Source organism: Bos grunniens, chromosome 17, assembly GCF_055505025.1.
Source record: "Bos grunniens cultivar Pamir isolate PY7600 chromosome 17, Bosgru_T2T1.0, whole genome shotgun sequence".
Taxonomy (NCBI): domain Eukaryota; kingdom Metazoa; phylum Chordata; class Mammalia; order Artiodactyla; family Bovidae; genus Bos; species Bos grunniens.
In genome coordinates this window covers 54,625,542-54,653,457 of record NC_141181.1, presented here as the reverse complement: position 1 = coordinate 54,653,457, position 27,916 = coordinate 54,625,542, and the positions used below count along the sequence as shown (strand labels likewise).

General features: G+C 43.6%; 1 protein-coding gene and 1 long non-coding RNA gene across 5 annotated transcripts in view; one reads left to right on the top strand and one right to left on the bottom strand.

Annotated features, from left to right (window-relative positions):
• The first annotated feature begins 204 nt into the window (after positions 1–204).
• On the top strand, positions 205–22,816 carry LOC147355425 (uncharacterized). 3 transcript variants are annotated; one of them, XR_015144488.1, is made up of 4 exons: positions 1,298–1,432; positions 2,100–2,200; positions 20,518–20,671; positions 21,053–21,122. It is a non-coding gene; the product is annotated as an uncharacterized LOC147355425 (long non-coding RNA). The 3 variants fall into 3 exon arrangements; XR_015144487.1 differs by lacking the exon at positions 20,518–20,671 and having other exon boundaries at positions 205–1,432; positions 21,053–21,146; XR_015144486.1 differs by lacking the exons at positions 1,298–1,432; positions 20,518–20,671 and having other exon boundaries at positions 1,480–2,200; positions 21,053–22,816.
• ATP2A2 (ATPase sarcoplasmic/endoplasmic reticulum Ca2+ transporting 2) overlaps positions 22,199–27,916 on the bottom strand; it is a 57,506-nt gene continuing 51,788 nt past the window's right edge. The window contains exons 18-21 of one of the 2 annotated variants that reach the window (XM_086347658.1): positions 27,603–27,736; positions 26,922–27,039; positions 25,297–26,838; positions 22,199–23,002 (exon numbers count right to left, since the gene is read on the bottom strand). In XM_086347658.1, the coding sequence (XP_086203784.1) occupies positions 26,569–26,838; positions 26,922–27,039; positions 27,603–27,736 (522 nt within the window). In that variant the 3' untranslated portion in view covers positions 22,199–23,002; positions 25,297–26,568. The remainder of the gene's footprint in view (positions 23,003–25,296; positions 26,839–26,921; positions 27,040–27,602; positions 27,737–27,916) is intronic. The other variant, XM_086347659.1, reaches the window with a different exon arrangement.

Here is a 27,916-nt window from a genome sequence, read left to right as displayed (position 1 = left end):
ATTTGACATAAATGGGAAGTTCTGTCTTAAACAGAACTATTGTACATGTCTAGGGTACAATCAGAGAAGGCAATGGCACCCCACTCCAGCACTCTTGCCTGGAAAATCCCATGGATGGAGGAGCCTGGTGGGCGGCAGTCCACGGGGTCTCGAAGAGTTGGACACGACTGACCGACTTCCCTTTCACTTTTCACTTCCTGCATTGGAGAAGGAAATGGCAACCCACTCCAGTGTTCTTGCCTGGAGAATCCTAGGGACGGTGGAGCCTGGTGGGCTGCCGTCTATGGGGTCGCACAGAGTTGGACATGACTGAAGCGACTTAGCAGCAGTAGCAGCAGCAGGGTACAATAGTTTAGGAGCTCAGAACATTTGGTTACTGCAATCTAAAGTGGGCAAAAAGTTACTGTTAAAGTATCAGTATGAGAACAAAAGCTTGAGTAGCATCATTTGACAGAGCAGTTTTTAAAGAGTCCAGCAGGCAGTTGGAGTCACACCAGGTGAATGTGTGGCCCAGAAAAGAAACTGCTCATGTCCTTCCTCAGCTTGCCATGAGCAGCCATGATCAGTCAGTGCTTTGAGAGAAAAGGTGAAACCTCTTCTGGGGAGGAAGCCCAGCCCTACCCTCCTGATCTTGTTTCTGCATGTCAGGCTCATCACCGTGAACCCTGAGATTCTCTCAGGATCAGAATGTGCCTTGGAACCCAGGCCTGTACATTGCCTTCAGTCAGCAGCTTCACGAAGTTCCTCCCCTTTCATCTCTGCTGGAGGCCCCTGGACTAGTCTGGCCTGTCCACCCCAGGCCCCTCCACCCCAGCAATACCCTGCGCTGGATCCCTCAGGCCCTTCGCGCCTGCAGCTCCAATATATCCATCACACAGTGTTGGGGTGACAGTACCGTACCTTTAGAGCACCTGACGTAGGGTTGAAAACACCCTTGATCCACTTCAGAGAATGGGAAGAGTTTCACTTGGCATGAAGCGCTCTCTGCCACTGTTACTTGTTCTCCTAAACAAAAAACCTTACGAGAGTGAGGAGCCCCAGGAAGCAGGGGCGGAATCAGGCCGCTCAGCTCTGACCATCTCACTGAGCCACCTGCGGGAGACCAAGCAGCCTGCTAAGGGATGGCCTTCCATGTGCCTGCAGTCTCCTGCTGCTGTCGGGATCTCCACACAGCCGACATGGGGATGTTTTAACCTGATGCGTGGTGTTCCTCCTGACTCCTTCCAGATTGTTTGATGCATGTGTGTGGAGCAGGCTGGGCTGGGTTCTTAGTCTCACCTCATTTCAACTCACCTGTCAGTGCTGTGGGTTAGGAGCCAGGTTGTTAGCCCACACACTCTGGGCTGCCTTATCTACCCCTGGACTGAGGACTGAATAATCCTGTGAGGAGTTCAGCATTGTCCCCATTATGAACATCATCGTGATCACCAGGGTAATGGAAATTCTAGAATGCCAGTTCTTTTCTGGGGAACTGGGGATTGGTGGACCCACCCTGAAACCTTGCCCTTCTCTCCTGGAGGTCCTGCTGAGCAGGGAGGCAGGGTCCTAAGGAAGGGTGTTCCGTACCCCTGGGCTTGGGCCATCACTCTTCACTTGTGAACTCATGCCGTGTGCCAGGAGTCGGGGATGTGGTCCATATAGGACTGTGTCAGGTGCTCTCCTTGCCAGCCTTATTAGAGGCCACACACCTGGCTCTGAACTCTTCCTCAGAGAATGAGGCCAGCTTTTGCCTGAATCTGTAATTCTGGAACTTGATTATGTGTCTCTTATTCAGATTTATGGGCTCAACACCAAACCTTAATCCAAGTCTGGGACCTGGACCGAAGAGTCTGCATCTTCAGTCTCATCCCAGTTTACTATTCTGATACAGGTGTTCCTGTCCAAATACTGAGAAACCTGGGAGAAGGGAGTTAGAGGGCCCCAGAAGCTACAGGCCCGACTTTAGAGGGCCCCTGGGGGGCCTCACCGTGTAGTTGCTTGTGGGTGGGGCCATCTCCCATAACCAGGTCTCTGGAGCCCATGCCTAGGCCTGCTTGCTGACCCAGAAGCTGTGGGCACTGCCTGCCGCATAGTGACTGCATTATCTCTGCCGACAACAGGCGGTGAAGCCTGACTCAAGAAGAACCTCACCTCTGCCTCTGGGGACAGCAGCCACAACCAGGCCTGCCAGGAATCCCTGGCACTGGGAGGGCCTATTGAGGTAAGTGCCTTACTAAGGTTTTCCATTTCCCCCAGGAGCCTCCCTGCCCTGGGGTAGTGGAAGGGGGTGCCAGTCATGGGCTACAGAGGGCAGGCTTCTATTGTCTAGAAGTTCTGACCTGCCCTGCCTACACCTTTGGGGCCTGGGTGTGTGCAGGATATCAGTTGCCATCACAGAACATGTTACTTATTTCACAAACTACAGGGTACCAGCAACACCAAGAAAAGCCAGAAGATAACGTCAGTCTCCTTAGCAGCCATTAGAAGAAAACAGTTTAAAAATAACCACATACCCTCATGCATTGCTGGTAGGAATATAATACAGATGCTATGGAAAACAGTCTGACTGTTTCAAAAATTAAAAAAAAAAAACATTTACTTATATGAGCCAGCAATTCCATTTCTCCTGGTGTATACCCAAAAGAATTGATGCAGCGTCTCAATTGCATACACACATTCATAGCAACATTATTCACAATGAAAATAACCCAAGGGTCCATTGTTATATGAATAGAATAACAAAACCTAGTATATTTTGTTACTCAATGTTAAAAAGGAAGGAAGTCCTGCCACATGGTAAAACATGGATAAACCTTAAGGACATTATTCTAAGTGAAATAAGCTGGCTGCTAAAGGATGGTAGAATGATTCTGCTTCTTTGAGATCCTAGAAGAATCAGATTAATCGAGACGGAGTGATGCTTACCAGGGCCTAGAGGAAAACATTGAATGGGGAGTTTAATGAGTGTGAGTTTGGAATGTGGAGAAAACTCAAGATGGATGATGGTTGCATAACAAACTACTTAAAACTGGTTTAAAAAATACATATATCTTAAAGAAATGGCCTATAATTCTGCCATTCAGATAACCCTATTAACACGTGTTTGTATTATGTGTTACATAAATATACACTTGGTTAAAACTTCAGAGAGAAAGGTATAAAATTAAAAATACATCTACTTCCCAGTCTCTACTGAATCCCGATATCTCCACAAAATAATTTTCCAGTACTACACTTAGAAAAATAGTTCTGTGCTTTTACCTAATGATACGTATATGAAAGTTCAACTGGTCATGCTGTAAACACAGAAATTGCCAGCATTATCACTCTGCTCTTCCTTGTCTTAACAGTTCCAAGAATCCCATTCTGTTCCTGAACCACTTCTGTAGCCCTTCTGTGGTTTGTAGACACCTGGTTCCAGCTTTGTATGTAATTATTACAGTCCGCACTGTCATGAGTGCAATTGTGCAGGAGTTTGAACATTCTTTGGTTTTGCCTTTATTTGGGACTGGAATGAAAGCTGACCTTTTTCAGTCCTGTAGCCACTGCTGAGTTTTCTAAATTTGCTGCACATTGAGTGCAGCACTTCAGCAGCAGCATCTTTTAGGATTTGAAATAGCTCAGCCAGAATTCAGCCATCATCTCTATTAGCTTTGTTTGTGGTGATACTTCCTAAGGACCACTTGACTTCACATTCCAGGGTGTCTGTCTCTAGGTGAGTGACCACACCATCATGGTTATCCAGGTCATTAAGACCTTCTTTGTGTAGTTCTGTATATTCTTGTCACCGTAATCTTTTCTGCTGTTTCTGTCCTTTATTGTGCCCATCTTTGCATTAAATGTTCCCTTGGTATCTCCAATTTTCTTGAGGTCTCTGGTCTTTCTCCTATTGTTTTCCTCTGTTTCTTTGCATTTCCTTTATTTCTTTGCACTTAAGAAGGCTTTCTTATCTTTGCTTGCTGTTCTCTGAAACTCTGCATTCAGTTGGGTATATCTTTCCCTTTCTCTCTTGCATTTCCTTTTCTTGGGGGTGGTTTTGGTCACCACCTCCTGTACAGTACTATGAACCTCCATCCATAGTTCTTCAGGCACTCTGTCTACCAGATCTAATCCCTTGAATCTATTCGTCACTTCCACTGTATAATCATAAGGGATTTGAACATGTCTTGACGTAATATGCCAAAGACTTGCAGAGGCCAAGTCCTTGTAGTGAAATTTCTGGTCTCAGAGTATGTGCATTTAAGGCTTTCATAGATGCTGTCAGATTGCACTCCAACAATAGATTTTCCCCCTTATGGGGGACTCTGGTGAGGTCTGCTGAGGCCTTTGGATTGGGATCCCTTCCCCCATGAGACAGCTGTTGCTGGCTCTGGGTTGGGGGGTGTTTCCTGGACTGAGGTCGTATCTGTACTTTAGGACTGAGGGAGGCTGCTTGACAAGGCTTATTGTGTGTGTGTGTGTGTGTGTGTGTGTGTGTGTTGGGGATGGTGATTGCTAGCTACTTGTGTCCTCTCTGAGCCTCCATCCTTTCATTGCCTCCTCGGAGGAATTCCACTGTCCCTAGTAGGAAGCCTGAGCCTCTCAAAGGGAGGATGTCTCCCTGCCACCAGGAAGAAGGCTCAGGTCAATGGCTATGTGGCCCTTAATCTCTCAGGGGTCAGGACCCCTCTCTGGATTGTCTGGTTTGTGGGGTTTTGTGGTAGGGCTGTTACCTACCACAGGGAGTGCTTATTTCCTGAACCCTCACCAACACTTGTTGGTGTCATCAAGTGATTTTTTTTTTTTTTTTTACTGGTCTTGGGGGTGATAAAAGCTGTATCATTTTGATTTGCTGTTTCTTGAGCACTAGTCTGGCCTGAGGTATGAGGCAAGCCCTGTCTGTTCTTGTGTTATCACATCTTAGCCTCACACTCGTGAGGCATCATCACTAAATTGGCCACATTTCATAGATGAGCAAACAGTCTTCATCTGTCCAGGATTTCTCACCCTAGAGTTTTTGTGTGTTTTTGACTGTGATCTCTGTAGCTGTTAGGAGAAAATTGGCTCTAAGCGCTTCTTGCTGTCCATCCAGGCTTACTGGATTTAAGAGCTGCCAAACTGGCAGGGACAGTGCCATCACAATGCAGCTCTCACTGCCACTTAAATCTTCCAGTGCCTGTCTCTTTATGTAAACAACACTGGTGACCTCCTCTGTGCTCACAACTTTTTCCTTCTTTGGGTAAATTCCCAGGAGGGGGATTTCAGCGCGAAAGGATACAATGACCTTTTTTTGAACTTTCGGGGAGGCTAACTAGCTGGACCTCTTTCTGTGAAGTGAATCTGTAAGCTCAGGCCAGCCCTGCAGCCTCCCTGTCTCTGGTTGGTGTGCCCCAGCTGCCCCAGTCTGCCTCAGGAGTCCGTCCATGGGCTGCAAGTTAGGGGTGAACCAGGAACTTCCCAGTCTCTGAAACTCCCATCTCACTTCACTTTGCTGGAGTGGGAGCTTATGGGGGACACTGGTGAGGTCTGCTGAGGCCTTTGGATTGGGACCCCTTCCCCCATAAGACAGCCGTTGCTGGCTCTGGGTTGGGGGGTGTTTCCTGGACTGAGGTCGTATCTCTACTCTAGGACTGAGGGAGGCTGCTTGACAAGGCTTATTGTGTGTGTGTGTGTGTGTGATGGTGATTGCTGGAAGGCTTATTGTGTGTGTGTGTGTGATGGTGATTGCTGGAAGGCTTATTGTGTGTGTGTTTGTGTGTGTGTGTGATGCTGATTGCTGGAAGGCTTATTGTGTGTGTGCGTGATGGTGATTGCTGGAAGGCTTATTGTGTGTGTGTGTGTGTGATGGTGATTGCTGGAAGGCTTATTTTGTGTGTGTGTGTGTGTGTGTGTGTGTGATGGTGATTGCTGGAAGGCTTATTTGTGTGTGTGTGTGTGTGAGTGAGTGAGTGAGTGAGTGAGTGAGTGAGTGATGGTGATTGCTGGCTACTTGTGTCCTCTCTGAGCCTCCATCCTTTCATTGCCTCCTTGGAGGAATTCCACTCTCCCTAGTAGGAAGCCTGAGCCTCTCAAAGGGAGGATGTCTCCCTGCCACCAGGAAGAAGGCTCAGGTCAATGGCTATGTGGCCCTTAATCTCTCAGGGGTCAGGACCCCTCTCTGGATTGTCTGGTGTGTGGGGTTTTGTGGTAGGGCTGTTAGCATTGGAGTCTTGGAGTGGGTCTTGTGGGAGAAGACTGGACTCCCAGGGCTAAATTTTGGTCCTTTTGGGGTCAGCATCCCTGTGGACATGAGCCATTGCCTTCTGGCTCACAGTCTGTGCCCCTTTGGTGCAAGATCAACAGATTTGTCCTGAGCTCCTCTCAGTGCCAGGTCTAGTCCTATGTAGATCTGTGGCTCTGGGGAAATTAATTTTTAGATCATCATCCACTTACGACTTCAGTCCACTCTCCTCACTGGCCTATCTCCCTTGTCAATCCCCAGGGACAGTGAAGATTCTGTCCAGGAATTGAGAAGGAATGGTAGCAAGCAGGAACCTTTCCTGAGAGAGGCCTCTGTCCTTCAGCCTGGGTGGTACCCAGACTGAAGCCCTGTCCTTGATGGACTAAAACAAGCTGATCCCCAAAGCGCCCACAGGTCCCCACTACTCCCCAGCCCATGCTGCTGCTTAGCTTAGCTTGATGCTGTTTGACAGGAAGGGACAGAGATGACCTCTGTCTGGAGCTACTCTAGCCAGCTGTGTGCTAATCAGGCAGGCAGCTTCTGTCAGCTTAGGGGAGGCCGGGTGAGCCACCTCAGAGGACAAGGCTGTGTGAAGACCCCTAAACAGATCTTGGAGAGCAGCTTCCCATGAAGAAGAACAAAATTGTGCCAGGGCACTAGGGCTAGAGCCTGCCCAGGGCCAGGTAAAAATTTCCTTTCTTTTTTTAAATAAGCATAAAAAATTTAAAATAAAAAAATTTTAAATATAGCATACATATAGAGGAAAAGATGTAGAAACATACATATATACTTTAACCAGGATAAGAACAGTCTCAGAAGACCCCTTGTGCTCAAACCTGATCACATCCCCATTCTCTCCCTCCTCCTGCCCTCTTCTCCCCGCTAGCCCTGCCAGAGGTAACCACTATGGCATATCTTGTTTTTGTACTATACTTTCTGTGAACCTTGAACAAAAAGCTCATTTTTCTCACCTGTAATACTGGTTTTCTATTGTTTTTATTTTCAGTTTTATCAAGTTTTTATCCTAAATAACATTTATTTGTTACTCTTGAACTTAAAGTCATGTTTTAATATTTTACCATGATACATTTACTTAACATTTTTTAAGTTGATTCATATTAATACTCCTATAAATTCATATTTTAATTAATAGACTTTTTTTTAGAACAGTTTTAGATTTGTAGAGAAATTGAGTAGGTAGTACAGAGAATTCCCATATACCCTGCACAGTTTTCCCTTCTAAAAATCTTAGCTTTTTTTTTTGGTTGCGCGGTTGCTAAGTCATGTCCAGTTCTTTGCAACTCCGTAACTGCAGCATGCCAGGCTTCCCTGTCCTTCACTAGCTGCCAGAGTTTGCTCAAATTCTTATCCATTGAGTCAGTGATGCCTTCTAACCATCTTATCCTCTGCTGCCCTCTTCTTTTGCGTTCAGTCTTTCCCAGCATTGAGGTTTTTTCCAATGAGTCGGCTCTCAAGTATTGTAGCTTCAGGTTCAGAATCAGTCCTTCCAGTGAATATTCAGGCTTGACTTCCTTTAGGATTGACTGGTTTGATTTCCTTGCAGTCCAGGGGACTCTCAAGAGTCTTCTCCAGCACCACAATTCAAAAGCATCAGTTCTTCAGCACTCAGCCTTCTTTATGGTCCAGCTCTCACATCCGTACATGACACAGGGTACAGGATGTGCTCTGTGCGTTCAGTTGTGTCTGACTTCGTGATCCCTGGGCTGTAGCCTGCCAGGCTCCTCTGTGGGATTTTCCAGGCAAGAATACTGGAATGGGTTGCCATTTCGTATTCCAGAGGATCTTCCCAGCCCCAGGGACTGAGGCAGTTTCTTTAGCACTGAGCCACCTGGGAAGTCCATTGTGTAGGATGCTATGCTCAATCTCATTGCTATATAATATCCCACTGTGTGCATCTACCACTCCCGAATTAATTCTGCCAATGATGGATTCTGCCATTTTGGTTATTTCTAGTTTTTTTCAAGCAGTGCTGCTTTGTTATATTTTCATGTGTAATTCTGAGAATAAAAGCACAGAGTTGTATAGAGTTACACTTAGAGATAGAATTGAGGTATGTAGGGTATGTGCATGTTCACTTTTACCAGATATGGTGGAAAAGTGTTTTCCAAGAAGTTGTTCAAATTCATGAGCACACCTGCAGCCCTCTGTCCCAATTCCTCACTTACATTTGATATTGTCAAACCATAAGTTTCTCCTGGAAGTAGGATGATGTGATTTTAACTTAAAAGTTTCTGTTTTTTTTTTTTTTTTTAATATGTTTATTTTTGGCTGTGCTGGGCCTTCATTGCTGCACTCGGGTTTTTTCTAGTTGCAGCGAGCAGGACTGTGCTCTTGTTGAGGTGCTCGGTCTTCCTGTTGTGGTGGCTTCTCTTATTGTACAGCATGGGCTCTAGAGCGCTGGCTCAGTAGTTACGGTACTCAGGCTTAGTTGCCCTGTGGGCATGTGGGATCTTAGTTCCCAAACTAAGGATAGAATCCATATCCCTTGTATTGGCAAGCAGATTCTTAGCTGTTGGACCACCAGGGAATTCTCACAAGTTTCTGTAACAAGGTTGACCATCATTTCATATATTTAGGAATTATTTGTGCTTCCTCTTCTTTGAAAGTTTTTTTGACCTATTTTTCTATTGCATTGTTTATATTTTTCACAGAATTTCTTTTTGAAAAATATTCTGGATATAATTCAGAATATTAGTTGCATTTGCATCTTCTTCCAGTTTGTGACTTGCCTTGTTATTCTCTTTAATAGTATGTTTTGATTAACAGAGGTTCTTAATTTTAATGTACTTGAATTTACCACTGTTTCTTTCTTCAAGGTTGTATTTTCTTCCTTTTTATGTGTCTCTTGTTGTTTTTTTCTCAGTCACAGCCTGCAGGTTGCCAGATCTCAGTTCCCTGACCAAGGATTGCACCTGGGCCGTGGCAGTGGAAGTCCAGGGTCCCAACCAAGAGGCTGCCAGGGAACTCTCTGTGGCTATATTTCCTAATTCTTATGAAATCTTTCCTCATCACAAGGTCAAAGATAGATTCACCGGTATATACAGTGCAAGATAGAGATCCAGGTTTATTGATTTTTGAAAATTTATGTTTAAATGTGGATAACCACATATTATTTAAACGTTACTTGTTTTCCCACCGATCTATAATGCCAGCTGGGTTGCAGATCAGATGTTCATAGAGGAGCACCTTTGTTTTTAAGATCTCTTTTCCATACCATTGGTCAGTTTTTCTATCCGAGCGCCTATACCTCACTGTCTTAATTTTACTGCAGCTTTATATAAAGTATTGATATTTGGAAGAGCATGACCTCCTGATCTTATTCTTAGCAGTATTCTGGCTATTCTTAGTTCTTTGTACTTCCATGAAAATTTTTTAATTTAATTTTTATTTTTTTGACACCAAAAACATTTTCTATTGTGGTATAGCCAACTAAAAATCTTGTGATACTTTCAGGTGAACAGTGAAGGGACTCCTCCATACATATACGTGTATCCATTCCATTAAATTGTTAATATTAGATAGTCTGATATATCTATTAAGTTAGATTCATAATTTTCAAAAGGGTGTGAGGTGAAACTTCCCCGTCTTCTTTCTTCTAATTCCCTTCTCAGAAGCAATCATAATTACTAGTTCTTCGTGTACTTTTTCAGAAATAATTTTAAATTGCCTGAGTTTGTATATACACTACTGCCCCTGTTTTTGTACTTGGATGATAGATCAGTAGAGTATATTTTAAAAAGTAAACTTTGCATATTCAGTGGGATCTTTCTTAATAGGTCAAATGTATAAATATCAGACATATAAATATTAAACTTTTTGTATTCTTAGTCCTGAATTAAAAGATTTCTGATTAGTTTCCAGACTTAAAAACATATTTTATAATTTCTACTGATTTTGGTTAGTCTTACCTCTATTTCTGTCAGTTCAGTTCAGTTCAGTCACTCATTCGTGTCTGACTCTTTGCAACCCCATAAACTGCAGCACACCAGGCCTCCCTGTCCATCACCAACTCCTAGAGTCCACCCAAACTCACGTCCATTGTGTCCATGATACCATCCAACCATCTCATCCTCTGTCGTCCCCTGCTCCTCCTGCCCTCAATCTTGCCCAGCATCAGGGTGTTTTCAAATGAGTCAGCTCGCTGCATCAGGTGGCCAAAGTATTGGAGTTTCAGCTTCAACATCAGTCCTTCCAATGAACACCCAGGACTGATCTCCTTTAGAAGATCCAAGGGACTCTCCAGAGTCTTCTCCAACACCATAGTTCAAAAGCCTCAATTCTTAGGTGCTCAGCTTTCTTCACAGTCCAACTCTCACATCCATACACGACCACTGGAAAAACCATAGCCTTGACTAGATGGACCTTTGTTGGCAAAGTAATGTCTCTGCTTTTGAATATGCTATCCAGGTTGGTTATAACTTTCCTTCCAAGGAGCAAGCGTCTTTTAATTTCATGGCTGCAATCACCATCCGCAGTGATTTTGGAGCCCAGAAAAATAAAGTCAGCCACTGTTTCCATTGTTTCCCCATCTATTTGCCATGAAGTGGTGGGACCGGATGCCATGATCTTAGTTTTCTGAATGTTGAGCTTTAAGCCAACTTTTTCACTCTCCTCTTTCACTTTCATCAAGAGGCTCTTTAGTTCTTCACTTTCTGCCATAAGGGTGGTGTCATCTGCATATCTGAGGTTATTGATATTTCTCCCTGCAATCTTGATTCCAGCTTGTGCTTCTTCCAGCCCAGCGTTTCTCATGATGTACTCTGCATAGAAGTTAAATAAGCAGGGTGACAATATACAGCCTTGACGTACTCCTTTTCCTATTTGGAACCAGTCTGTTGTTCCATGTCCAGTTCTAACTGTTGCTTCCTGACCTGCATACAGGTTTCTCAAGAAGCAGGTCAGGTGGTCTGGTATCCCCATCTCTTGAAGAGTTTTCCACAGTTTATTGTGATCCACACAGTCAGAAGCTTTGGCATAGTCAATAAAGCAGAAATAGATGTTTTTCTGGAACTCTTGCTTTTTCCATGATCCAGCGGATGTTGGCAATTTGATCTCTGGTTCCTCTGCCTTTTCTAAAACCAGCTTGAACATCTGGAAGTTCATGGTTCACGTATTGCTGAAGCCTGGCTTGGAGAATTTTGAGCATTACTTTACTAGCGTGTGAGATGAGTGCAATTGTGCGGTAGTTTGAGCATTCTTTGACATTGCCTTTCTTTGGGATTGGAATGAAAACTAATCTTTTCCAGTCCTGTGGCCACTGGTGAGTTTTTCAAATTTGCTGGCATATTGAGTGGAGCACTTTCACAGCATCATTTTTTAAGGTTTCAAATAGCTCCACTGGAATTCCATCACCTCCACTAGCTTTATTCATAGTGATGCTTCCTAAGGCCCACCTGACTTCACATTCCAGGATGTCTGGCTCTAGGCGAGTGTGAATGATCACACCTTCTTGATTATCTGGGTCGTGAAGATCTTTTTTGTACAGTTCTGTATATTCTTGCCACCTCTTAATATCTTCTGGTTCTGTTAGGTCCATACCATTTGTGTCCTTTATTGAGCCCATTCTTTGCATGAAATGTTCCCTTGGTATCTCTAATTTTCTTGAAGAGATCTCTAGTCTTTCCCATTCTGTTGTTTTCCTCTATTTCTTTGCACTGATCCCTGAGGAAGGCTTTCTTATCTCTCCTTGCTATTCTTTGGAATTCTGCATTCAAATGGGTGTATCTTCCCTTTTCTCATTTGCTTTTCGCTTCACTTCTGTCTACAGCTATCTGTCATTTAGTGTTTAGGAAATAGCAAGTATCTACCTCTGGAGCTAGCCAGTGACTTTGCTATGCCCCTGGGTGACAGAGGCCTGCGCTGCTTACCCCTGCCCCCATCTAGAGTTTCACTTAGTGTGAGTCTGCTGGTGAAGAACTCTGTCGGAAAATATCTTTATTTGAGTTTGATTCTTTAATTACTGTATCTTTTCTTCAGGTTTAGATCTAGGCTGCCAGTGATTTCAGCACACGTGGCTGTCATCTCGCTGTTTTCTGGCCTCCACTAACTGTTGAGAAGTCAGCAGTGTGCTCTCACTCCGTAAAGGCAGTGCCTTTCCCCGAGCTCCCGTCCCCCACCCCACCATTGCTTTTAGGATTTTCTCTGTCTTTGGTTCTCTACAGTTCAGTATTTAACTGTATTGAACTGGCTGTTTTGTTATTTACCCTTTTGGGAATTTGTTGGGATTCTCTCATCTATGGATTACCAGTTCTAGAAAATCCTCAGCCATTCTGTCTTCAAATGCCTCTCACAGGCTCTTCTTCTGAGACTATGGTAAAATGTGCATTTACTTTGTCACCTTTCTCTGTCTGTTTTCCAGGTGTTTTAACCTTTCTTCTATATTTTCTAGCTTTTTCCCCTTTGTCTGCTGCACTCTGGGTATTTTTTTCTCATCTATCTTCCACTTTGTTATTTTGCAGTGTCCACCCTGATACCATGTCCATCCATTAAGTTTTTAATTTTGGTGATTGTACTTTTCATTTCTAGGGTTCCATGTAATTTTCCTCTGCTATGTACACCTTTTTAAAAATTTAGTTTGAGCTTCTCTCTTTTTAAAAAAATGTTTAAGTATTTATTTATTTTTTGCTGCACTGGGTCTTCGCTGCTGCCCAGAGGGTTTCTCTGGTTGTGGAGAGCAGGGGCTGTTCTGTAGTTGGGGCGCTCAGGCTTGTCATTGCAGTGGTTTCTCTTGTTGCTGAGCATGGACAATGACTTTCTTTGGCCTTCAGTAGTAACAGCACGTGGGTTTTAGTAGTGGCAGCTCTTGGGCTCCAGAGCAAAGGCTCAGTGGTTGTGCTCAGGGTTAGTTGCCACGTGGCATGTGGGATCTTCCCCAATCAGGGATCAAACCAATGTCCCCTGAATTGCAAGGTGGATTCTTAACCACTGGACCTCCAGGGGAGCCCTGCTGTGTTCACTTTTAATAATTTCCTGTGTCCTGCAGATTTTCGTCTATTTTTCTTTAAGCAAAGTAAATGTGGCTGTTTCGTATCTAATACTTCCCATATGTGAAGTCTAGATGGATCTGTAATGTGCATTTCTCCAGGCTCTCATGGTACCTTGTTTTATTATGTACTTGGTTGCTTTCTACTGTGTGCTGCTTTGAAAAATAATTGTGCAGTTATCTAAGGCATAAAATGAAGGTGCCTTCCACAGGATAGGATTTACATTTATTTCTGCTTGGTGCTTAGGATTACTGCCTGTGACTAAACGCATTGAGGTTTCGTAGATCACTGCCAGGACAGAGTCTGGGCCGCGGAGCCGCAAGAGTGAGTGTTTACTCTCTCAGGGGGTACATGTGGTTTCGGCTCTGCTGAGCACCAAGGCACTGCTGCATACAGTCCTTTGAGTTTGGGGAGGGTGTGCTTATGCCCTGAGATGTCAGCTCTTCAGGGGTCACAGCTGAATGTCCTTTGGGATTTCTCACTTTTGGTGGGCCCTGGACTTGACTTTCTCTTTTTCTGTGAGCCCTCAGAATCCCTGCTTGCTTTCACAGCTCAGTTTATTTGCATAGGTAGATGCCACTAGGAGAAACAGGTAAAATTTTCTCCTGGTGGGTGTTCTGTTATCTGTTTCGCTTTCTTTTAGATTTTTGCCTGGAAATTCAGGACTATCTTACAGTTCTTTGATTCTTCTATGAGGATTTTTTTTAAAGTTTGAGGAGTGGCCAAGATGGTGGAATAGGAAGACCCTGAGCCCATCTCCTCTCATGGGCACACCAAAACTACAACTGTTTACATAGCAGCTATTGCTGGGAATGACCCCAAGAATAGCAGAAAAGATCTACAATTAAAGATAAAAAGGAACCATGAGACAGGTAGGAAGGGTTGAGATGCAGTATACTCAAGACTTACAGAACCATATATGGGAGGACAGTCACAGAGATATTTCTCCCAAGGAGGAAGGGGTCTGAGCCCCACATAGGGCTCCCTAGCCCAGATCCCACAGTAGGAAAGTGAATCTCCCAAACATCTGGCTTCGAAGATCAGTGGGACTTCCTTTTGGGAGAGTCAGAGGGCTGTGGGAAATAAGAGACTCCACTGTTACAGGCCACACACAAAATCACGAAACCAGCTTTACAGTGGATGAATGGATAAAGATGTGCTGTGTGTGTATTATGTTTCTGTGTGTGTGTATGTTATTCAACCATCAAAAAGAATGAAATCTTGCCATTTGCAACAACATGGATGGATCTAGCAGCTAATTATGCTAAGTGAAGTAAGGCAGAGAAAGACAAATACAGTATAGTTTCATTTATATGCGAAATCTGAAAAACAAATGAAACGTAACAAGAACAGAGTCAGAGACACACGTGGTTACAAGAGGGTACGGATGTGTTGTGAGGAGAGAACTAGGTGAGGGAGGTTAAGAGGTATGAACTTACAGTTACAAAATACTGAGTCACAGGTATGAAGTATACAGTGTGAGGAATATGGGCAGTACTAATAATCTCTTTGTACAGTGACAGACGGTGACGAGACTTACCGTGGTGATCCTTTTGAAATACATAGAAATACTGAATCACTATGTTGTGTACCAAGAACTAATAAAGTGTTTTGGGTCAATTGTGCTTAAAAAACAAATTCATAGAGAAAAAGATCGGATTTGTGGTTACCTGAGTTGAGGGATGAGGACTGGTGTGATTGGACTGTTTAGTCACTCAGTTGTGTCCACTGCTTTGTTATCCTGTGGACTGTAGCACGCCAGGGCTCCACTGTCCTTCACTCTCTCCTGGAGTTGGCTCAAATTCATGCCTGTTGAATTGGTGATGCTGTCTAACCATCTCATCCTCCGCCCCCTTCTCCTTTTCCCGTCAATCTTTCCCAGCATCAGAGTCTTTTCCAATGAGTCAACTCTTCGCATCAGGTGGCCAGAGTTGGAACTTCAGCATCAGTCCTTCCAGTGAATATTCAGGGTCGATCTCCTTTAGTATTGACTGGTTTCATCTCCTTGCTGTCCAAGGGACTCTCAAGAGTCTTCTCCAGCACCACAATCAGAAAGCATCAATTCTTTGACGCTTAGCCTTCTTTATGGTCCAGCTCTCACAGCTGTATGTGACTACTGGAAAAACCATACCTTTGACTATATGGACCTTTGTCAGCAAAGTGATGTCTCTGCTTTTTAATACATTGTCTAGGTTTGTCATAGCTTTCCTTCCAAGGAACAAGCCTCTTAATTTCATGGCTGCAGTCACTGTCTGCAGTGATTTTGGAGCCCAAGAGAATAAAAACTGTCACTGCTTCCATTTTTTCCCCTTCTGTTTGCCATGAAGTGGTGGGATTGGATGCCGTGATCTTAGGGACTGGTTGAAGGTGGTCAAAAGGTACAAACTTCTACTTATCTAATTAGTAAGTCCCAGGGATGTAATGTACAATGTGAAAACACTGCTGTACGATATATGTAAGTTAAGAGAGTAAATCCTCAGTTCTTACCACAAGGAAAAAATTTTTTTCTATTTCTTTAATGTTTGATCTAAATGAAATGATATTCACTAAGCTTATTGTGGTAATCATTTCATGAGGTAAATAAGTCAAATTATTATACACCTTAATATATGTATGTAAATTGCATCTGAATAGAATTGGAAGAAAAATCAAGTTATTAAAATTATACCCAAATAAATATTTATCCCAGCATTTTTAAAATAAACTTTAAGAATGCTTTTAGATTTATGAAAAATTAAGCAGATGGTACAGTGTTCTCATAACCCCAGACCTAGTTGCCCATTAACATTTTACAACAATATGGTACATTTATCATAATGCGTACATTAACTCATCTCACACGCTGGTAAAGTAAGGCTCAAAATTCTCCAAGCCAGGCTTCAGCAATACGTGAACCGTGAACTTCCAGATGTTCAAGCTGGTTTTAGAAAAGGCAGAGGAACCAGAGATCAAATTGCCAACATTCGCTGGATCATAGAAAAAGCAAGAGAGTTCCAGAAAAACATCTATTTCTGCTTTATTGACTATGCCAAAGCCTTTGTGTGGATCACAATAAACTGTGGAAAACTCTTCAAGAGATGGGGATACCAGACCACCTGACCTGCCTCTTGAGAAACCTGTATGCAGGTCAGGAAGCAACAGTTAGAACAGGACATGGAACAACAGACTGGTTCCAAATAGGAAAAGGAGTACGTCAAGGCTGTATATTGTCACCCTGCTTATTTAACTTCTGTGCAGAGTACATCATGAGAAACGCTGGGCTGGAAGAAGCACAAGCTGGAATCAAGATTGCAGGGAGAAATATCAATAATCTCAGATATGCAGATGACACCACCCTTATGGCAGAAAGTGAAGAGGAACTAAAAAGCCTCTTGATGAAAGTGAAAGAGGAGAGTGAAAAAGTTGGCTTAAAGCTCAGCATTCAGAAAACGAAGATCATGGTATCTGGTCCCATCACTTCATGGCAAAATCGATGGGGAAACAGTGGAAACAGTGTCAGACTGTTTTTTTGGGTTCCAAAATCACTGTGGACGGTGATTGCAGCCATGAAATTAAAAGACGCTTGCTCCTTGGAAGGAAAGTTACGACCAACCTGGATAGCATAATTGAAAAGCAGAGACATTACTTTGCCAACAAAGGTCCATCTAGTCAAGGCTATGGTTTTTCCAGTGGTCGTGTATGGATGTGAGAGTTGGACTGTGAAGAAAGCTGAGCACCAAAGAATTGATGCTTTTGAACTGTGGTGTTGGAGAAGACTCTTGAGAGTCCCTTGGACTGCAGGGAGATCCAACCAGTCCATTCTGAAGATCAGCCCTGGGATTTCTTTGGAAGGAATGATGCTAAAGCTGAAACTCCAGTACTTTGGCCACCTCATGCAAAGAGTTGACTCATTGGAAAAGACCCTGATGCTGGGAGGGGTTGGGGGCATGAGAAGAAGGGGACAAGAGAGGATGAGATGGCTGGATGGCATCACTGACTCGATGGACGTGAGTGTGGGTGAACTCCGGGAGTTGGTGATGGACAGGGAGGCCTGGTGTGCTGCGATTCGTGGGGTCGCAAAGAGTCGGACACGACTGAGCGACTGAACTGAACTGAACTGATAAATTAACTAAAGTCCGTATTTATTCAGATTTCCTTAGTTTCCCTGTTTCTATCCCAGGATCCCATTCAGGATACCACGTTGCATTTAGTCATCGTGTGTTCGTAGGCTTCTCTTGGCTGTGAAAGTTTCTCAGACTTTCCTTGTTTTTGATGACCTCAATAGTTTTGAGGAGCATTGGTCAGGGATTTTACAGAATGTCTTTTGGGACTTGTCAGATGTTTTCCCTTTGACTAGACTGAGGTTATGTGTTTTGGAAGAAAGACCACATGCCATTTTCTTCATATCAAGGATACATGCTCTCAAGATGACATCACTTAGCTGAGGTAGTGTCTGCCAGCTTTCTCTACTGAGTTACTCTTTCCCCTGTCTACATTGTATGTACTCTGGAATGAAGTCACTATTTGATTTAAACGCATGCTTAAGGGATGGGGAGTTATGCTTCACCTCCTTGATGGCAGGTTTTCTATAGAAACTACCTGGACTTCTTGTACATTGGAGATTTCCATTTTTTTCCCACTTATTTATATCAATAGGAACTTATGGATATTTCATACTTTGGGTTATAATCCAATACCACTTTGTTGTTCTAATTATTTTGGCTTTGGCCATTCAAAGCTTCTTCACTTGGCTTCTATGTCCCTTTGATATAACTTCATCTTTGATCATTGTTTTTGAGCACTTCCTTACTATCTCGCACTCCAGTGTTCTCCAGGCACTTGTTCATTTTCTGCCTCAATCCTAGAGTCAGCTACTTAAGGAGCTTCAGGATCAGTCCTTTCAATGAATATTCAGGACTGATTTCCCTTAGGATTGACTGGTTTGATCTCCTTGCAGTCCAAGGAACTCTAAAGTAGTCTTCTCCAACACCACAGTTCAAAAGCATCAGTTCTTTGGCATCAGCTTTCTTTATGGTCCAACTCTCACATCTGTATGTGACTACTGGAAAAACCATAGCTTTGACTAGATGGACCTTTGTCAGCGAATGTCTCTACTTTTTAATATGCTATATGTGATCTAGGTTTGTCTTAGCTTTTCTTCCAATTTCATGTCTGCAGTCACCGTCTGCAGTGATTCTGGAGCCCAGGAAATCTGCCAGTTTCCATTTTTCCCCCATCTGATAGCCATGAAGTAATGGGACCAGATCCATGATCTTAGTTTTTTGAATGTTGAGTTTTAAGCCAGCTTTTTCACTCTCCTCTTTCACCTTCCTCAAGAGGTTCTTTAGTTGCTCTTTGCTTTCTGTCATTAGAGTGGTGCTATCTACATATCTGAGGTTGTTGAATATTTCTCCCAGCAATCTTGATTCCAGCTTGTGATTCGTCTAGCTTGGCATTATGCATGATGTACCCTGCATATAAGCCGGTGACAATATATAGCCGTGACATACTCCTTTCCCAATCTTGAACCAGTCCATTGTTCCATGTCCAGTTCTGTTGCTTCTTGACTTGCATACAGGTTTCTCAGGAGTCAGATAAGTTGTTCTGGTATTCCCATATTTTTAAGGATTTTCCACAATTTGTTGTGATCCACACAGTCAGATGCTTTTGCATAGTCAGTAAAGCAGATGTTTTTCTGGAATTCTCTTGCTTTTTCTATGATCCAACAAATGTTGGCAATTTGATCTCCGGTTCCTCTGCCTTTTCTAAATCCAGCTTGTACATCTGAAAGTTCTTGGTTCACTTAATGTTGAAGCCTAGCTTGAAGGATTTTGAGCATTTTGAGAATATTGAGTCTCCACGTTTTCCTTTTGCTGTTTTTTTCCCCCTTATAGTTGATTTCTGGTCTCATAGCATTGTGGGTCAGAAGAGATACTTGCTATGACTTGTTTTCTTAAATTTTGGGGGTTCCTTGGTAGCTCAGATGGTAAAGAATCTGCCTGCAATGTGGGAGACTGGGTTTGATCCCTGGGTTGGGAAGATCCCCTGGAGAAGGGAACAGCTACCCACTCCAGTATTCTTGCCTGGAGAATCCCATGGACAGAAGAGCCTGGTGGGCTACAGTCCATGGGGTTGCAGAGTTGGACATGATTTACCAGCAACCCTTGGTTTATTACTCTATCCTGGAGAATGTTCCATATGTACTTGAGTGTATATTTTGCTGCTCTTGGGTGGGACGTTTTTATATATGGAAGCAACCCAAATACCCATCAGTAGATAAATGTATCAAGATATGGAATATAACAGTAGAAAATTACTCAGCCATAAGAAAAGAATGAACTTTTTCCATTTGCAACAGCATGGATGGACCTATATTCATTGGGCAAACAATGTATATTGGATATCACTCCTTGTTGACTCATAGATCTAACCCTGGGTTTTCTGAAGGCTGTGTAGTATTCCATGGTTAACAGCTAACTTGTTTATTGATGGGCATGCCGGTTATTTCCAATCTTTTGCTAACAGTAGTGTAGCAGGATTGTGTCTGTGAACACGGGGGAGGATTTCACCAAAGTGAAGTGCTTGGTCAAAGGGTCTGGATGTTTAAGAATGTCATTGAGCATGTATGTGTTGTTGCTCCAGTTGTGTCCAACTCTTTGTGACCCTGTGAGCTGCAGCCCACCAGGTGTTCTATCCATGGCATTCTCCAGGCAAGAATACTGGAGTGGGTTGCCATGTCCTCCTTCAGATCTTCCCAACTCAGGGGTCGAACCTGCACTTCTTACATCTCCTGCGTTGGCAGGCAGGTTCTTTACCACTAGTACCACCTGGGAAGCCCTTAAAAATGTCATAGATATTGTCAAACTGCCCTCTGGATGTTGGGCCAATTTATATTTTTACCATCAGCATGAGCTGCTTCCTAACGGCAGCTGCAGAAGAGAGAACATCAAAGTTTGATCTTTGCTAATTATATGTGAGAGACTTCCCTGGTGGCTCAGTGGGAAAGAATCCTCCTGCCAGTGCAGGAGATGTGGGTTGATCCCTAGGTTGGGAAGATCCTCTGGAGAAGGAAATGGCTACCCACTCCAGTATGCTTGCCTGGAAAATCCCATGGACAGAGGAGCCTGGCAGGCTGCAAGTCCATGGAGGTCAGAGTCAGGCATGACTTAGTGATTCAACAGTTAACTCCAGAGAGGTATATTCTACCCCCCAAAGTTTACATTTTTATGTGATCAGTTTATCACTCATCTGGGATTTTGTATTATGCTTAGAGTCTTTTCATTTCCATGTTTTCTCCTGTTTTTTTCCCCTCCTCCTTGGTACTTTTATATTTAAAAAAACAACTCGGACTTGCAGACAGGCACAATGAACCCCTATGTATGTAACATCCAAGCATTACTTAAATGAAACTGCTCTCCCTCCCTCTTGGAACCACTGACTGCTCACTTCCTGTTCCTGTGGCTGATGTCTGTGAACTTGTAACTGACCTGTTTACTTCCAGGCCACAAAGGTGAGAAGCTTGCACTGAGTGAATCCACCACCTGGCTGTTTAGCTTTCTGTGCGCTGGACTTTATCATCAGGGAAGCTAGTGCACATGGCTTGGCATAGAGTCTGATATGGCTATGGACTTACCTGGTGGTTCAGTGGTTAAGGCTGTGCTTCCAATGCAGGGGACACAGGTTTGATCCCTGGTTGGGAAACTAAGATCCTGCATGCTGGGCAGTGTGGCCAATAACAAAAAGGCTGATGTGGTTTTTGTTTTGTGTATCTTAATATACACTGTACTTGATATTAGCTCTTGATGCCGGGGTTTATTCAGTTTCATTGATGCAGAGTGATTTCAACATATCTCAAGCATGCTTCCTTATTTTCCTATTGTTGGTCATTTAGGTTGTTTCCAGTGCTTTTAGAAACATCTTAGTATGGCTCTTCCAGCACTTGTGAGGAATTCTCTAAGGTAAGGACCTGTGAGGTTATATGTTAACAGCATCTGTAAATTTACCAGATGACATCCCCAGTCTCCCCGTCCTTGGTATTAGAAGACCCATTTTTTTTTTGGTCAGTCGATGGGTGTGAAATGGTATCTGATTGTGAATTTATGTAAGTTCTTTTGTTTATATGACTTGGCCATTTTTCTTTAGCAGTGTAACTTAATTTTTCAAATCTTTTGATCCGTTTGATTGAGTCTAAGGGAGACATGGTCTTTTTTCCCCCCAGAATAAACACTGACAAAATGGATAGCCCAGCTTTCATGTACTAAGCTAGACAATGCATTTAATGATTATAGCTTTACTGCTGGGGTTTGGTACTGCTTCCTTGCTGTTCTTACATTTGCTAATCATTTTCATTAGAATCAGTCTAGCATCAAAACGCATGACTTGTGTACATTCATACATTCCTACAAGTGAGGGTTCTCATTGATCCCGGAGGACCACTGCTCCCTTTTGTTTGCCCCCAGGCGTTTTCCCTTCTCTTGTCTGACTGTAGTGACTCTCCAGGACAGCACTAAGCTGTGGGCAGTAGTAGATAGTGAGTGTGTTCTAGAAGTCAGTACTTCTGGGACATCAAAATAGATGTTAAGTCAAATATCCCCCCATCCCCCCAAAATCTTTTTTCCCCATGTATGTGGAGTTGATTTCAGTTATTTAAAAACTGAGTACAGCTGAGTTAGTTCTTTTCTCTATCTAGTGGGTATGTATGAAATTTTAATTTTGATATGAGTAGTATTACAAGCATCATTATAGTTCCCAAGCTGCTGACAGCTTTTAAATCATGATCATTCTCTCTGAAAACCCCACTGATGACACACATACTTCTCATACTTGAGGTAGTGGAGCCAGGACAGGAATATTCTATAGCTCTCATGTCACACAAGCAGACCTTCTACCACTCTGCTCTCCTATTGGCATAGAGTCAACAGGAACTTCCTGTCCCTTTTATCTACCCAAGGGCACAGGGTGCCAGGGTTGGAGGCCCTCAGTGCCCATCACCCACCTGCGCCTCCCACAGGAGAACAGTCAACAGCACACTGTGAACTTATCGTAGAATAGATTTATTTACCTGAAACCATGTCTGTGCAATGCTTGTTACCAGCACAGAAATAAACTGATCTCTATTTACAGTCTAAAGTCAAACATGCGTTGTGATAAACTGACGTTTAGCATTTTATTGATATAAATGCATCACAATATTTGTATTGCACCAACATCTGTCTACTGCTTCTGATTTCATTAAATAAATTACATTTAATACAGTGCAAAATAGCTGTTTGCACACTCAGGAAAATAACTGAAGTTATGAACTAGAAGCCTACATTTTTAACCACTCAACACCTGTAGTGTTTTCAATAAATTTATAAATAAGCAAACTGTACAGGGCCAATTAAAAAGTAGCATGTTTCAATGACACCATAGAGAAATCTGGCTACTTACAACTGAAGGCATGCATTACAATTGAATATTGTACATTTATTTAAGCTATGATACTTTGCACAGAGAAATACGGAGACTTGGCTGATGGCTTCTAAGTTCTTGGATAAGGTTTCAGAACCTCATTCTTCTTGCAGCAAAGAAACCAGACTTCTCTGGAGAGGCTTTCTGATTCATTAAGTTAAATTGTACATTTGTTATTATTTTGATTCAAAAGCTAAAACCCCACTGGTAATACACGTTTCCTCCACATAACACACAACAAGTTGGGGACTTTTTTCTAATTTTCTTTTTCCCCCAACATCAATCATGCAGAGGGCTGGTAGATGTGTTGCTAAAAAACGCACATGCACGCAACTGAACACCCTTAAATTTCTGCAAAATGGTTTAGGAAGCGGTTACTCCAGTATTGCTGAAAAGGAAAGAGAGAGGAAATCAGCTTTATGAAATATGGGGAGGAAATGTTAGAATAACTAATTTAAGACTGGGATTAATAGTGACAGATGAAAAGGAATGTTCAGTTTGATCTTTTAAGATTTCAGACCAGCATTTCTGATTAACTCACAGGCCCCTCCTGTCATTTGGCTAGAGTATCCCACCAGGCAGACACTTAATCGCTTCAGGTTTAACAGAAGTTGAGAAAGTCCTTGGTTAGCAGTGCAGGGGGTGAGGAAGGCCAAGCAGAGTGAGCAGTATGGTAATCAGCGCCAAGCCTCTAGCTCCTATCCCTTCCTTCCCTCGGGACCAGCCTCTGGGCTGCAGGCCCAGCCAGACCCAGTCCTTGAAGGGGAACTGCTTATCACTGTTCCCTTTCAAGAAAAAAGGCTGCAGATTACCCTCAATTGTTAACTGCCGGGTGGTGGTTTTTCAGTGTGCTGTATGCACATTGCAAACACAGCAGGCCTGGCAGACACTGAGCTAAGGCTTGTGGTCTCAGATATTCCTGAGGTCTGCCCACCACATGGACATGCAGGGGTCTGGGCCCCAGTCTGAGGTAAATGGAAGCAGCCACTTGTGAGGGAAGGTGGCAGTTGCCCTGCTTGTGTCTGAGCTCGTGCAGCTCTTCCTACCCAGCGTGCCACCTGCTCTATGGAGATGCAGAATGAGTTGCTGGCATGGCACCCCATTTAGGGAACATGTAAGAATGCCATTTCCTGGGCAAAGGAAAGAGGTCAGTCTGGGTATGGGGTGGCAAAAACCAAAACACTGAGGGGATGGGCCTTCAGCCCACTTGCTGACAGGAAAGAACCTAGAGCAAGTTTCAGGCAAGAGCTGCCTGTGAGTCCATGGGCAGGGAGGATGAGGCCGACACTGCCTTCCTTGCAGGTACCTGGTGAGGATGGCTGGACTCCTCCTGCTCCCCACAAGTTCAGGGGCCAGGGATGTGCCCACAGCAGCACCAACTACTGAGGAGGTGCCAGTGTGGACATGGTTTTTGGTGGCAAAGCCTGAAGCAGAGCAGCTAAGGGGCTCTGTAGCACCAGGTTTCCCTGACTCCCAGCTGTCTGGGTTGAGGGAAGTGGGTGCCCAAACCACCTGTGGATCGGACAGGCCTGAAGCTGAGAAACCACAGGGCAACAGCCACCCATACCATTAAACTTCTGTAAAGGCCAATAAATCATCAAGGAACTGAGTCAGGAAAAGTTGACCATTGAATAGCACCCCACCCAACAAGCTCAGACATCCTGGTTTGGTTTGCAGCCAAGACACACTCCTTGCATTTGATTTGCTCAACTTGTTTCTTTCTGCAATTCATAATGCTAAAGTTGGCAAAACGTACCTCCTATAGTCTCTGCCAAGCAAACCAGCTTCCCTTTCCTCTGAGGCCTCAGGGAGCCAGACCAGGACTCTGCGTTAAGAATCCGTCTCCATGTGCCCTTTCTACCCCGTACACGGAAACCTCTTAAACTTTGGCAGCACCCTGTTCTGCTTGATACCTGTTAACCTTCCTCATACTTGCAGCATTTACATGTTATTCAGCTGGCCCTGTATCCGGGTCTTCAGGTACCCACGAGAACACGAGGGGCTTCACACGGAGGGAGCTACCAGCATGAGTATGTACTGCCTAGGCCCTTCACTTTGGCTAATGCTCGGCTGTGGTCTAGTAACTGCTTTAATGTACCCTGGAGAGAAAAGATAAGTCTTAGCTACAAAGGATATGACCCAGAAGGTAGAAAAAGATGGCCTACTTAAAAATGAACCAGGGAATTCCCCAGTGACCCAGTGGTTAGGACTCTGTTCTCACTGCTGGAGCCCTAGTTCAAAATATCCTGCAAGCTGTGTGGTGTGACCGGGTAGGGAGAACAAAATGATGCATGAGTTTACTGGTTCAGTTACTTGCTTTCGCTTGCTTTTTGCTTTTTAATGATCCAGGTAGCAAGATTCTGGGACCAGTCCTTGCCGCTAACAAAGATCAAAGAAACTGACAAGTTTTCCTGTGATCTGCATCTCAGCGTTTGTTGAAGGTACCTGTCAGTCTGACCAAAGCAGAACTACTCTGTCTTCCCCCAGGTCCTCCCTGACACCTGGCTGTGCCGCTGTCCAAGGTAGTGGGTGGCATCTAGAGCAGCCACTCCAGCCCACAGGTGCCATGTATCGTGTACCCGCTCCTCTCAGGGTGCCTGACTCATCAGTGTCTTATACAGCCAGCTCATTTAGTGGCAGTCACCTTTAGGCTAAAGCATCCAAATTCCAGGGAATACTCACGTTAGTTGATGGATGTTGGAAGGCATTGGAGGAAAACACCACAGTTAGGACTGTTAATGACTTATACACTGTTGGTAAGACTGATCTCGAACATGCGCAAACATTTATCATAGTAACAATGGTGGTGGTTAGTGCCACATTCAAATAAAAATAGTTCTATACAATATGTTCATTTGGTCATGTGCTATTTACAAATTTTACAAAACACACACACACACACACACACACCCCCTTATGTCCTCTACACCAGGCTAAAATAGGCCAGCAGAAACTTGCATAAAAATGTATCACAAATGACAATTAGCGCCTATACACCAAAAATAAAATTCCTACAATGACCTACGCAGCAGAACAGGATCCTTCTTCCCCTTGAGCACAGTAAATAATTCTGAGCTAAGAACCTAAGAGAACTAAGCCACTTAATAGTTAAAAACAAGACGGTTATTTTTCTCTGTCCATTTAAAATGTTTTATTTTTCTTTTTAAACTAGATTGTGAAGTGCCACTGAAATAGGCAATGTTGGCAAAACAATGTCTGTTACAATAAAATACATTAGACATTTAAATAAATAACCTTAAAAACTATGTGAGGGGACATGAACCCAGTCGATTGAATCTGGAACAATGTTTTCTGCACAAGCGAGAACAAGCATACCTCTTGTTAAGACTGATGTAAACAGAACCATCAAAACCCTACAGGAGAAGCAGCGAGCAGGGTGGGGGTGGAGGTGAACACAGGGCTGAGGGGTGGAGGGGTGGCAAACCAAAAAATACTGACTGAGGTAGCAGTACTCTGCTCAGTGCAGAAAAATTGGCTTATGAATAAAAATTAGACTGTGATCTCAGATTAAATCCAGATGATCATGCAAAAGACACAATACATGCTATTTAGTTTTAGAAAAAAACCACACACATTCACTTCCTAAAATCTGCTGCCAATTAATTTGCTGACAATGTCTGCTGGCTCAACTATTTTTTTTACAAGGATGAGTATTAAACAGAACACTGTACATGCTTTTTTTCATCTACAAAAAAATATTTGCATAAAATAGTGTTAGTTCTCTGTACATGTCAATGGACACTTTAATTATGTGTATAAAAAAGGAAAATCTTGCCCCACTGAAGTCAGAAAAAGCAAAACAAAATCTAGAATATGAAACTTCCTTCACCAGCCAATATGTTCATGTGAAAGTTCAGCAGAAATAGACAGTTGCTTTAAACAATAAAAAATTAATTGATTAAGTTAAACATCTTCTTTATGCAAAACTGTCAGTCAAGACCAGAACATATCACTAAAGTTAGTGTCTGTGCTATAGACCCAGATCACCAGGGGCATTATGAGCAGCACAAAGGGCCAGGAGATCCCATCGGTGCATGCCGAAAACGAGCAGGGTTTGGTGGCAGGCTGCACACACTCTTTACCAGGTTCTAGGTAGTTGCGGGCCACAAACTTGAGGGTCTCATCCATTAGAATCACAGGCAAGGAGATTTTCAGCACCATCAGCCATTGGGTCAAATTCAGCGGTGTGATCTGGAAAATAAGCTGAAACACAAAGAAACCTCATCAAGCTCCCCAACTTGCTGGACAGGCAGACAGGCCCCAAACGGGCTCCCCACACTGCTTACTGGCAAGGGTTCCACGTAAAGGATTAGGAAGTGGAGCGACATCGACAGGCAGATGGAGCCCACGAGCCATATGTTCTCCCAAGGGGGCATCCTCAGCAAGGACTGGTTTTCAGACAAGCTGTGGAACAAGGAGAGGCAGGTGAAATACGCCCACCAAAGGGCAAAGGCATGTGCCCTCACTGACAGAGTCTGTTCGGAATCACACTTCAGTAAGGTCGACGGCTGCCTTGGCATTGCCCACTGACCTAATTGTATTAAGTTTCTACGGTGGCAAAGTTAAGGAATAACATTCAGATGTAGGACAGATTTCAACTTAAATCTAGGCTTCGGCAGAGTGATCTTATTTCAGTGGGTTCAAAGCTGCTCTCAATTGCCCTTGACACTTAGGCTATTTTGAAATTTCCATTTTTGTCACTGGCATAATTAGATGATACCGTCTGTCTTGATGCTAAAGGGCAACAGCTCCTTCCCTGTGGGCACTGAAGTCCCTATTTTTGGCCTCTGCTGTCTCTTAAGGAACATGTGGCTAAGCACTCCCACTGCTTCCTGGAGGCGATGATGACTTAAGCTCTTAAAACCGGTGCTGCTTGTTCTTCCTTTTGGGGAGGGCAGAGCTTTCCTATGACTCTAAATCAACCATGACACACACAATCCCCCGGCACATTAGCAATAGTCACGGACCTGTTAAGGGCGTTGCACATCTCTATAGTTACTAGAACAGAGAGCGCCATTGTCATTGGATATGGGGATTCAAAGACCGCACAATCCACGCCTTCAAAGTCCGGGTTGTCCTCTTTGCACTGTAGGAAATGACTCTGCAACAAAAGCCCGACACCAAGTTCCCAATCAGCCAAAGACATTTCCAAGGTCCACACACATTCCACACTAAGCCCAGAACACAGCCCCACACACGACCTCACCCCATTTCCCAGAGAAGCCCTGGTCTTTCAGAACAATCTTAGATGCAACTGCTTATTGTTCAGTTCTTAAGAGTA